This window comes from Podarcis filfolensis (assembly GCF_964270895.1).
Source record: "Podarcis filfolensis genome assembly, chromosome: 4".
Lineage (NCBI taxonomy): Eukaryota > Metazoa > Chordata > Lepidosauria > Squamata > Lacertidae > Podarcis > Podarcis filfolensis.
This window is the reverse complement of record NC_139607.1, coordinates 21,404,771-21,416,416: the sequence shown is the minus strand read 5'-3', so window position 1 is coordinate 21,416,416 and position 11,646 is coordinate 21,404,771. Positions and strand designations below refer to the sequence as shown.

At 44.8% G+C, this 11,646-nt stretch overlaps 1 protein-coding gene across 1 annotated transcript in view; it reads left to right on the top strand.

The window, feature by feature from the left end:
- The first annotated feature begins 142 nt into the window (after positions 1-142).
- The window catches only part of STK24 (serine/threonine kinase 24), a 42,539-nt gene continuing 31,035 nt past the window's right edge, over positions 143-11,646 (top strand). Inside the window, exons 1-2 of the mRNA XM_083610839.1 lie at positions 143-1,050; positions 8,184-8,414. Of these exons, the coding sequence (XP_083466965.1) occupies positions 1,006-1,050; positions 8,184-8,414 (276 nt within the window). The 5' untranslated portion in view covers positions 143-1,005. The remainder of the gene's footprint in view (positions 1,051-8,183; positions 8,415-11,646) is intronic.

The window sequence follows — 11,646 nt, the reverse complement described above, 5'->3', positions numbered from 1 at the left end:
CCTCTCCTCCCGCCGCCCTCCTCAGGATCCTGGCAATCACCCCATCAGCTGCGCCTGGCTCCGCCCACTTCCGAATGGCCCAGGGTCACACGAAAGGGAGGAGCGAAAGTGGAGTTGGGAAAACACACGACACAAACGGAGACGTTTGTCATCAAGAGTTCGCTTCGATTGGGACCTATATATTGGCATCCGTCCATCTGAGAAACAAGGGGGCCGATCTGAATAAAATATGGGGAGGGGGCGGGTAAGCCCCACCCCGCAAAATAGATCCCAAGACGACACAAACACAATTTGAATGGCAATGCCCATCAACTTTAAGGGCATATATTTTATTTGGGGGGCCGAAGGGACCTCGGACCTATGATTGGAAGAGTGCGCCATCGGGGGCGAAGCCGAGCGCTGCGGTTGCAGAGGCTGATGCGGGCGAGACATACCTATATATGCATATAAATAGTGCATCTAAACATCTACAAGCGAGTTCGCTTTCCGAGTTTTCACAGAACTCTTTTGGGGAGGAAGGGAGGGGCGCCCGCCCCGCCGCCGCGCGCCAATAGGCCCGGCTGGGCTGCGCGAGAAGCGTGGCTCCTCCTCGTGGCCTCGTCCTTTCCCTTTACGGACCCGTGCGCGGAGGAGGAGGGTCAGGATTCGCTCCTCCTCCAGGTTCACCCCTTTCCCAAACCCGGCTGTGTTGTGCGCCTGCCCGCCCTCTTCGCTGGCTTGCGCGCGCGCGCACAGACGCACAGAGACCCGGGAGTCCTCCGCCCGCCCGTCCCTTCCGTAGTCGGCTGGTAGCTCGCCTAGCCCTGGTGGATCGGGGGTGCACGAGGGGGAAGGAGGAAGCGGGTGCTGGCTGGGGATGGGGCTGAGGTGAATCCTTCCGTTCCTGGAGCTGCTTCGAGAGAGAGGAGGAGGAGGAGGAGGGAAGGAAAGCAAGAGAGGAGGAAAGGAGAGGGGCCCGCGCGCAGGAGGGGCGGTAGCAGCGCTGCCTCTGCCGCTTCCGTCATCATGGCTCACTCCCCGGTGCAGCAGCCTGGCCTGCCGGGCATGCAGGTGAGAAACCAGCCGCCGCCTCCGGGCTCTCCCCCCGTCCTAACCCACCTCCCTGCATGGGCTTCAAACTGCAATCCAAGAGGCCCCCCAAATGGGAACGCAGAGGGGGAGGTGGTTTTTTTTTTGAGGGGGGAACGGTCCTTTACACACACACACACTTCCTCCTCCCCCCGGGCTAATTTAGTGGTATGCAGGGGTTTGTTTCATCCCCGGGGGTGCTAACATTGGGTTGGGTGAGGGTGGGGGCTGGGTGAACCTGGCTAACTTGTAAAGGAGCTGGAGGGAGCGTCTAAATGAGCAGTGGGGGGGGGGGAGTTTGAGGGGACAGACTCCTAGAAATGCAGAGTCGAAAGGGACCTCGAGGGTCAGCTAGGCCGACCCCCTGCTGGGCAGGAATCTCCTGGTCCAACATGGGGATCGAACCCACGACCCTGATATTTAAGAATCTCCTGCTCTGCCAGCTATTCAGGCCGCCCCTTGCAAAGGGAAGGGGTTGGTGCCTTGCTCAAGGTACAATCCGGATAGTTTGTTGTTTTAAATAAAGGGGCAACCCTTAATTTGTTTTGGGTTCTGCTGTCACCTGGGAGCGGCTAGCAGTAATGCAGGTGTGTATCCTGTAAACAAGATCTTTTAAAGGGCTCACTTTAGAAACGACAACACCCCCACTCACAAGAAACCCAGGTTCTGATCCACTACAGTTAAGGCACAATAGATGACCATGGTCATCACATCTGGGTAAGGGTCAGGTAGTGTATGAGGTTTTTGATTGGGATATATATTATATTGATTGGGAGGTAACTTTTTGGCTGGTATGTGTGTGTGAGACAGAGAGTGAGTGAATGAGTGTGATTTAGCAAGTTTTACCTTAAGTTTTTCTCCCTTATTTTTTTGTTTGTTAGCAAAATCCATATATGGTCTCCTTGAAGTAATATTTGTTGTGCGGGGGGGGGGGGGACTTAATTGTGGCGTATTTAAAATACTAGCCGTTTCAGGAATTCTTTTCATGCTTTAAGGAAGGAGTCCATCTTTGGCCTCATTTATTATTACCCGTGAGTTTTCCATCTCTCTGGAAAACTTCTTTGAAACTTGTTTTGCGTCTGTAGTGTTGTAGTATTTGCATTAAGTAGCTTAAAATAACATCTCTTTGAGTGTGAGTGGCAAACAGGGAAGAAGAACTCTGCTGTGAATTCAGATGTGCATTCCTATTTTGTATGTTGGGACGCGAGTCCGGTTTTCCAAACTCAAGAGCGCTGCATTTTGATGGCCTGCAGGATCCCAGGAAGTGGTGGCAAACATGTAGGCCTTCCTATTCTGGCCTGGGGTTGCTATGGCCTACCAAGGAGAAGTGGTGCGAGGGAAGAAGGCCCGTGTTTCACCAGACCAAGGGATAAGTGACACAAGATGAGAGAACTTTCTTCTCAGCCAAGCTGAGTAGCAGAACTAACCCAGACTGCAGCTTTCTGATCTTTGCAGGCCGCAGTAGATCTGAATGGGTTGGCTGTGCCTTGGCTAGAAAGGGGGCCCAAGAGTTGAGCTGCCTCTTCTTCTGTAACTATGCCAAAAATGGGAAGGAGAAGCTGGGGAGAAGTGTGTGCTTCCTTGTTCTCTACTTGGAAACAAGCAGGTATATTTTATTGGGGCACAGCTGAGACTACAAGCCCATCATTATGAGGTAAAGTGTTGAGGCTGCATTACCTATCATGCTTGAGGGTTTTTCTGCAAACTTATTTCCCAGTACACTGGAGTTTCTGGATCTTGTGAGGCTCTGGAGCCAATCAGAAGCCGAAAAGAGCAAGCAGGGTTAGGAAGAGTGAGCTACTGCCCTCTAGAATGGAGGGACGCTGCTTCTACAGGAAACTCTAGTACTGGTACTCGTGAGTGGCAGATATGAGCCTTTTTAAGCGACATGCTCAAAAATGACACGGCCCAGAGTTCTTTTAATTCCTGCTTGGCATTTCCTGGGCACAGACACTTAGGAGTTAACGGGGTGTAGTAAGTGACTGATAGCAAGAGAAAAACAAAGAAAAACTATTGTGGACAGTCAGGTCTCAGGGACAGGTGAGACCAATAGTGCTCATTTAGTAAATAGATTCCAGCACAGATGTGAGTTGTAGCTGTGATTGTTACCGCTTGCACCCAGGCCCCTCAAAGCAACTTGCACAGCAAAAATAAAAATGGAAGGAATTGAAATAATGTAAAAACAGCAATAAACAAAACCTTAAACACTCATTCCAGCACTGAATTTAAAAGGAACAAGTCCTACGCACACCACTTAAAGGATAAGTCTCACAAAGGCCACGGTAACTGCCTTGGCAATTAAAAAACATAAACCTGGGTCTTCTAGGTGCCAGGGTTTTGCCTGGCACCTAGAAGCACAGCAATGACTCCTGGCATGCTTCGTTGTGGAGAGCCATTCCACAAGTGGAGCCATTGTGGAAAAGGACTGTTTTCATGTTGCCACCCTGCACACTTCCTGTGGAGAGTAAGCCCAAAGAAGGGCCTCAGGTGCAGGTTCTGGGTTGGTTCATGAGGAGAGAGGCATTCCTTGAGGTATGTGTTAGGCCGCTGGTCCCCTAGCATCTATATACGAATGGAGATTGTACCTCCGGTTACAAACACTTTGGGTTACAGACTCTGCTAACCCGGAAGTAGCACCTCGGTTTAAGAACTTTACCTCAGGATGAGAACAGAAATCGCGTTCCGGTGGCACAGCGGCTGCAGGAGGCCCCATTAGCTAAAGTGGTACCTCAGGTAAAGAATGGTTTCAGGTTAAGAACGGACCTCCGGAACGAAGTAAGTTCGTAACCAGAGGTACCACTGTAGATTCTAGAAATAGAATCAGCTCTAAATGGCATTTGCCAGTGCATTTGTGTTTATATACGTGCATGCCTTGCAGCTCTGTCCGAGCACAATTCAAAGTGTTGGTGCTGGCCTTTAAAGCCCTAAACGGCTTGACCCGGTATACCTGAAGGAGCGTCTCCACCCCCATCGTTCGCTGAGATCCAGTGCCGAAGGCCTTCTGGCGGTTCCCTCATTGTGAGAAATGAGGTTGCAGGGAACCAGGCAGAGGGCCTTCTTGGTAGTGGCACCCGCCCTGTGGAACGCCCTCCCATCAGATGTCAAGGAAATCAACAACTATCTGACTTTTAGAAGTCACCTGAAGGCAGCCCTGTTTAGGGAAGTCTTTAATGTTTGATGTATTACCGTGTTTTTAATTTTCTGTTGGGGAGGCCCAGCCAGATGGGCGGGTATTCGTAATTTTATTATTATTATTATTATTATTATTATTATTATTATTATTATTGCAAGTCAGGTGGTCAAAAGTGCAAGGGGTTTGAATACAGGGGACTAAAAGAAGCTGAGGAACAGCAGTCAATCCTCAAGTGTTTTCAAAACGGACAATAGATTTTGGAAGGGAGGAGGCATTTTTGACAAGTTGGACTGGGCCTATAGAAATGATGTTTTGCCGAGCTGCTTCATAAATGGTGTGTTGCAAGGAGGGCAACATCTGTTTCAGAAAAGGTCTTGGAGGTTGTTGAGTAACAAGGGATTATTCATGACCAGCTACTGGGAACCACTGGAGAGAAGTCATTTAAGCCCTGTAGGGTTGCTGACATCATGTGATCAGCTGGGTTAAAGGACACGGGGGGGGGGGGGGGATTAGGCAGGATATGGTTCCTCCTTTTGAAATCTGGTGAAGTTCTTGACTAAAACAGGTTAGACAAGAGTTGCAGGGGCCAGGTGCAAGAGAGTGGCCAAGATGCAACACTAGAATTTCCTGGTTAAACTCAGAGGCTCTGTTTTCTAGATTTGTGTTTTTTGAAACCCTATTTAGATCTGCAAAACATACATTTTATAGTTCATGTGCTGGCGCATTGTCATGGAAAGGGAACCGAAAATAGTGATAACTGTAGACAATATATAATCTAAGCACATTTCCCCTTAAATTAATCATCCTGTTTTGAATGGCAAAAGGAAATTATGCCTCTTTTAAGATAAGAATATTTCCATAGGAACATTCTGATTATATCTGTTCCAATACAATTACAGTTTTTACTGTAACAAGTCTTAATCTTAGCATTCTCACTGCCCTCACAAATACTGTAAATTTCACCGAATATAATGTATCTCTTTTCTAACCAATCCTCACAAATGCCTCTTTCTACACTTGCTGCTGTAATCAGATAACAATAATAATCTTGTTTGTGTTTTGCTTTTCTATATGTACTTTAGGTATTGAATTCACTGCTAGTTTTTGTTGGTTACCTGTTTGTCTTAACGCTAATTTATATTGTCAATTAGCCATATCCCTCTAGGGTTGGTAACGTTATTGAAACTATGAGTCTTGGAAATAAGTTAGCAAAAACTAGTTTTACACACACACGCACACCATCTTGGTTTGACTGCTCTTTTTTTGTAGTTGGGGAGAAACCCAAAAAGAACCCCAACTTTTAGAAAGTTTTTGGGCCTAGTTGCCTGGGAGTAATTCATATGCTCTGCAGGCTAATTATAAGCTTGAATAAAGCACACACAGTAAAGGATTACATTCTCATCAATTTTAATAGCTCTTTCGGTTAGTTCTGCGAATCTGGTTCTGTAGAGCTCTGCTGTAAAGCTGAAAATGTAAAACTTTATTGCTGTTCGTAATAGAAAACCTGCCTCCCCAGAGAAAGCACATATGCCCCCTTCTTATTAGCATGTTTGTGTGCAGCTCTGTTGCTCTTAGCTAGTTATTCTATAGTTAAACAGAAATGTTCAGTTTGGCATTTATATACATACTCTTATGGAAGCCACTTGTAAAAATGAGTGGGAATATGAGGGGGGTGTATATAGAAACTTCACAGTCCCAGTCTTGTGGTACATTTACATTGCTGGGGGAGAGGGAACAGGCCTTGGGACTCCTCTTTGTGTGGTTAGTGCTTATATTGTGGACTTGATGGGCCCTTGTTATTTTTGAACAGGATAAAAGATTGGTCCCAGGGTATGGTCTAAGAAGGCCTTACCAAAAGTAAGCAGGCTTCGTTAGTGCCTAGTACACCACCTTGAGTCCCATGATGTGGAATATAAATGTCCTAAAATGTCTGAGGGCCTTCTGGCGGTTCCCTCACTGTGAGAAGCGACATTACAGGGAACCAGGTAGAGGGCCTTCTTGGTAGTGGCTCCTTCCCTGTGGAACACCCTCCATATCAAACAGATAACTTTTGTTCAGGAAAGTTTTTAATGGTTGATTTTTTGTGTGTTTTTAATATTTTGTTGGGAGCTGCCCAGAGTGGGTGGGGCAACCCAGTCAGATGGGTGGCTAATAATCATAATGCCTTTAGTCATATTCAGATTTGACACTTTTGGAAAACTGGTAGAAAACAGTCTCTGTTTTCTCTGGCCATGTAATTTGTCTTTTAAAACTAATACTAGATGCTTCATCAACACTTTCTGTTACTGCTGAGTAGTAGTTTGCATAAAATTTAGCACAATATTCCATTGACCTTCTAGGAAGAACTGAGTTCTTCTCAGAGACAGTAGTTTCGATAATGTGGCAGAGTTCTAATAAATTAATTAGTTAATTTGACAGTTGCCTAGAGTAGTTTTGGTGTCCGCTACTAAAGTAAAAGGTAAAGGCACCCCAGCCCGTACGGGCCAGTCGTGTCCGACTCCAGGGTTGCGTGCCCATCTCGCTTAAGAGGCCGGGGGCCGGCGCTGTCCAGAGACACTTCCGGGTCACGTGGCCAGCGTGACGAAGCTGCTCTGGCAAGCCAGCACAAGCGCAGCGCACAGAAACACCTTCCCGCTATAAAGCGGTACCTATTTATCTACTTGCACTTAGGGGTGCTTTTGAACTGCTAGGTGGGCAGGAGCTGGGACCAAACGATGGGAGCTCACCCCGCCGCGGGGATTCGAACCGCCGACCATGCGATCGGCAAGTCCTAGGCGCTGAGGTTTTACCCACAGCGCCACCCACGTCCCTGTAATTTGACAGTTGCCCAGAGTAGTTTTGGTGTCCGCTACTAGTCAACTCTAAACACAAGCTATACATACCTTTGCTTGATCTTAATGCATCAACCCTCATCTCGCATACTGCGATGTGTTAAGGTTAGTTTGGGCACCATAGAAGCCAGTCATTTGAAGGGGAAGGATTCAGATTCTGCTTGGGGCTTTGTTTCTCTGCATGTGTTACGGCCAAGCACATGTGGGCTTCTTAAATGTGCCTTGTAAACGATGTCAGCCATTTCTATGCTTTTCTGTTATTAAAAGGTGGAATTGTATGAAGCTGCACAGCATGCATTCATGGAGCAAAGTTCTCACGATGCACACATGCACTGCATTACGACTGCAGCAACAATCCTATATGTGAGGCTATTTCGGCCTTCCTCAACTTGATAGCCAACTTTCGGGGTTGGTGGAAGTTACGTTAGCTGGGGTTGATAGGAGTTGTGATCCAAATTATCTGGAGGACACTATATTGAGGAAGTATAATGTATATTATGTAGTATGACAGCATACATTGGCAGTGTGACTTGGCCCCTAGTAACTTGGGGGATGGACTTATAATGAGTAAAATGGAATTATTGCCTTTCTAACACCCTTATCTTCCTAAGATTATCCTCCTGTCTGCCCTATTACTTTTTACCAGCATAAATTTGACTTGCCCAAATCACCTTAATTTTTCAACCCCTCAACTGCAACAGCTCTATAAATCCAAATTCTTAAGCGCAGATCATCCTATTCTTTAGCTTGTGGTTGGCATAGAACTTTGGTTTTCACGATGGAAATTTGGGGTTCATTTAGACATTGGGGTTCTGGCACTTCATTTAGGGATGACCCTGCTTTTGCTGGTAGATCACATGGGACTCAGTATCTAGGAAGGAGAATATTACAAAATTGAAGTACGAAAACTTGTTTGCAAATAGTTTGAACATAGAATAGGCCTTCCCATGTTTGTTTAAAACGATTGTTATTAAAACTGTCAACCTAGAATATTTGTACTGATCTGAGATCTACAGTGTAAATTAAATTATTTGATGCCATAATCCTGTGTATGCTACTGGCGAGCAACTCTCACTTCTGAGTGGACATGCCTTCAAGAACTCAGAATCATAAAATCAAAGGTGTTTTTTTTCTTTTCTGTATTTCTGCAGAATCTGAAAGCAGATCCAGAAGAGCTCTTTACAAAGCTGGAGAAGATCGGCAAAGGTTCATTTGGTGAAGTTTTTAAAGGAATTGACAATCAAAGTCAGAAAGTTGTTGCTATAAAAATTATTGATCTTGAAGAAGCTGAAGATGAAATAGAAGACATTCAACAAGAGATTACAGTGCTGAGTCAGTGCGACAGTCCATATGTTACCAAATACTATGGATCTTATTTAAAGGTGAGAGGCTTTATGTTGAATTGTCTTATTTAAAATATGCACGTTTTACAAATCAATATATTTGTGAAATTACAGAATAGCAATTATCGGAAGAAGGATGTTTTGAGTACTAGACTAAATGGATTGTTTATCGTTTCCATAAGGTTTTTTTTTTTTGAAAGAGTTACATAGTGTCTCTTTATTTAGATATTGAAGTGTTATTGATTTATGTGTTGAATATTGATAAAAGTAAACCTTTTTTTTTTTTTTTGGTAAAATGGAACAATCCTGGAGGCTGTGTATGTGTGTGTTACATATGATATTATACATAAACACTCTTGCTTGTTTTTACACCAATGCTAAACTCCTGAAAAGAGAGGGCACTGATTACTTGATATCCTCGATGCCTCTACTCTAGTGTTGTTTAAATTTCTGAGGTTTTTAATTTCTGAGGTTTTAATTTATATTTAAATTAGGTATTCTGTATGTTGCTGACATGGGTGGTGCTGTGGGTTAAACCACAGAGCCTAGGACTTGCCGATCAGAAGGTCGGCGGTTCGAATCCCCGCGACGGAGTGAGCTCCCGTTGCTCGGTCCCAGCTCCTGCCAACCTAGCAGTTCAAAAGTACGTCAAAGTGCAAGTAGATAAATAGGTACCGCTCCGGTGGGAAGGTAAACGGCGTTTCCGTGTGCTGCTCTGGTTCGCCAGAGCAGCTTAGTCATGCTGGCCACATGACCCAGAAGCTGTATGCCGGCTCCCTCGGCCAATAAAGCGAGATGAGTGCCGCAACCCCAGAGTCGGCCACGACTGGACCTAATGGTCAGGGGTCCCTTTACCTTTACCTATGTTGCTGTTGTAAGCCACTTTGAGACTTAGAGGGTGAAAAGGGGGTTATAATTTTTCAAAAATTTATGTTACCCAGGGTTGCCTGCATGGCACTGGGAACTGGGCCTGTGAAATTCCATTTGCGCAATGGAGAATGCCTAGCTGCTTCTCCAGTGGAGCTCCCCGCGTCCCCTTGGCACCCCAAGCTTCAGGTTTTTGAACCCCCAGGAAGGCCTGGGATGTAATGACAGGAGAATTGGAGAAAATCACGTGGAAGCAGCTTTTAGGCTCTGGAGTCTTGTCTGATTTCCACTCATGTATTTCAGTTAGAAAATATGTAAACATGGAAGTCTTAACTAGATTGCAGATACTAGTTGTCGCCATTAATAATATAATTTAATATCTGTTGCCCACCCTTCATTCCAGGGTCCCAGGTCAGGTTACAGCAATTCAAAACACAACCGTAAAAACAGTTTAAAGTAAGTTAGAATCTCTTACTTTAAGTAAGGTGGATCCTAAAAATACAGTGGTGCCTCGAAAGACGAAAAGAATCCGTTCCGCGAGTCTCTTCGTCTTGCGGTTTTTTCGTCTTGCGAAGCAAGCCCATTAGCGGATTAGCGCTATTAGCGGCTTAGTGGATCAGCTGATAAGCGGCTTAGCGGCTTGGGAAAAAGGGGGGGAAAAGGGAAAAAACCCCGCAGGAACTCGCAAGACATTTTCGTCTTGCGAAGCAAGCCCATAGGAAATTCGTTTTGCGAAGCACCTCCAAAACGGAAAACCCTTTCGTCTAGCGGGTTTTCCGTCTTGCGAGGCATTCGTCTTGCGGGGCACCACTGTATACATTTCAGGTGTCAAAGGCCCAGATAAAATAAGTGCATCTTCAGCATTTCCTGTGTGGAGAGGGAATTCCACAATTTAGGGGCTGCCACAGAGAATTCCCTTACCCAAACTGCCCTCACCTGGGTAGTGGCAGTGGAACTCCCAAGACACCCCTCTTCTGCTGCTGATCTTAACACCTGAGAGAGTCTGTAAAGAAGGCCGTGATCTCTCACATATTTGGGGCCTAAGTTATTTAGGGTTTTGTACACTAGTGTGAGCACCTTACTCATGTTGGACCCAGAAATAAACTGGCAGCTATTGCGGCTGTTTCATGAGCTGCATATATGAGTTCTGAATGGAACCTGAGCTAGGAATCTGGCCACCACATTTGGGACCAATTTTATTTCACAAGTTACGTACAGGTACTTGCATTTGAATGTACAGAAACTGGTTCTCTTGGATGCTAGCAAACCAGAATGAGGAACTGTTTTTGGCAAGGTTTTCTTTTTGCGTCACTGATGATGATTACCTCAGAATGATACAGCTTGGAGACATATTTACTCAGGCCTTCATGTATGTGAAACTAGAATATGGCTGTGAGGTCTTTTAAAGCATAATGATAGGGTGAAAATAGAGTGGCAATATGGTTGGATGGTGTGCTCTTGTACTTTGTCTAACCTACTGCTGGCTCTTAGATGGTGGAACATCTAAAAGTGAGTTGGTTTGATGTGCTGGGTGCCATGATGATGGAATATTAGAGCTGTACTGAACAGAAAACTGGCCGTTTTTATCAATCCCTTCGTCTTAGCTTTCCATAGAGTGATTAAAACCAATAGACTTTACTCAAATACGTGTTTCTTCTAAAAAGCCGAGCAAGTTCAAAAACAGGAAAATGAAATCTTGCTGAAAAAGGGAGAAGGCGGCTCTTGTATTGGAAAGAATGCAATAAAATTGTTTCCTTGTCCCGTATTTACTGCATTCTTATTCTATCTTTCATTAAACCAAAACCAAGAAGGCTTACAAATAATACACAAAGCTTAAAATCTCAATGGAAAATCCAATATTGGGGGGGGGGGAGGGATGAAACAAAACATTTAACAAAACCACAGACTTCTGTAGACTTAGCATCGTCTTTCCTTCCTCTGCAGTGTTTGAGTGGTTTCTACAACACTTCCCAGTTCAGTATAATAGATTGTGCTTATATCTCTTTTTCCGTTTTAATCTGCTGAATGATCATTTGTCATGCCACTGTATGTTCTTTATTGGTGAGAATGCATAATATGCTATAGATTAGAAATGATTATCTTGATCAGTTTTCTATATCTCAAGTGAGTAAATGTCAGTGATATTCTTGATGGCCAAAAAAAGAGAGAAAAAACTACAATAGCATGGTTGCGTTTTGCCCTCCCCCCACAAATCCCAAGGGCATTTTATTTAAACATTTAGGTTTACATTTCACATTAATTCCATGGGTTCTGGAAGCTTACACAAATATGTGTAATTTTATATTTTTAGAAAGGAAATGAAAGAAAGAAACACAACCCTTCTTTGAAAACATTCCAGAAAGAGGCCGCAGAGCAATTAGTAATTGTGATATAGATCTTCGTG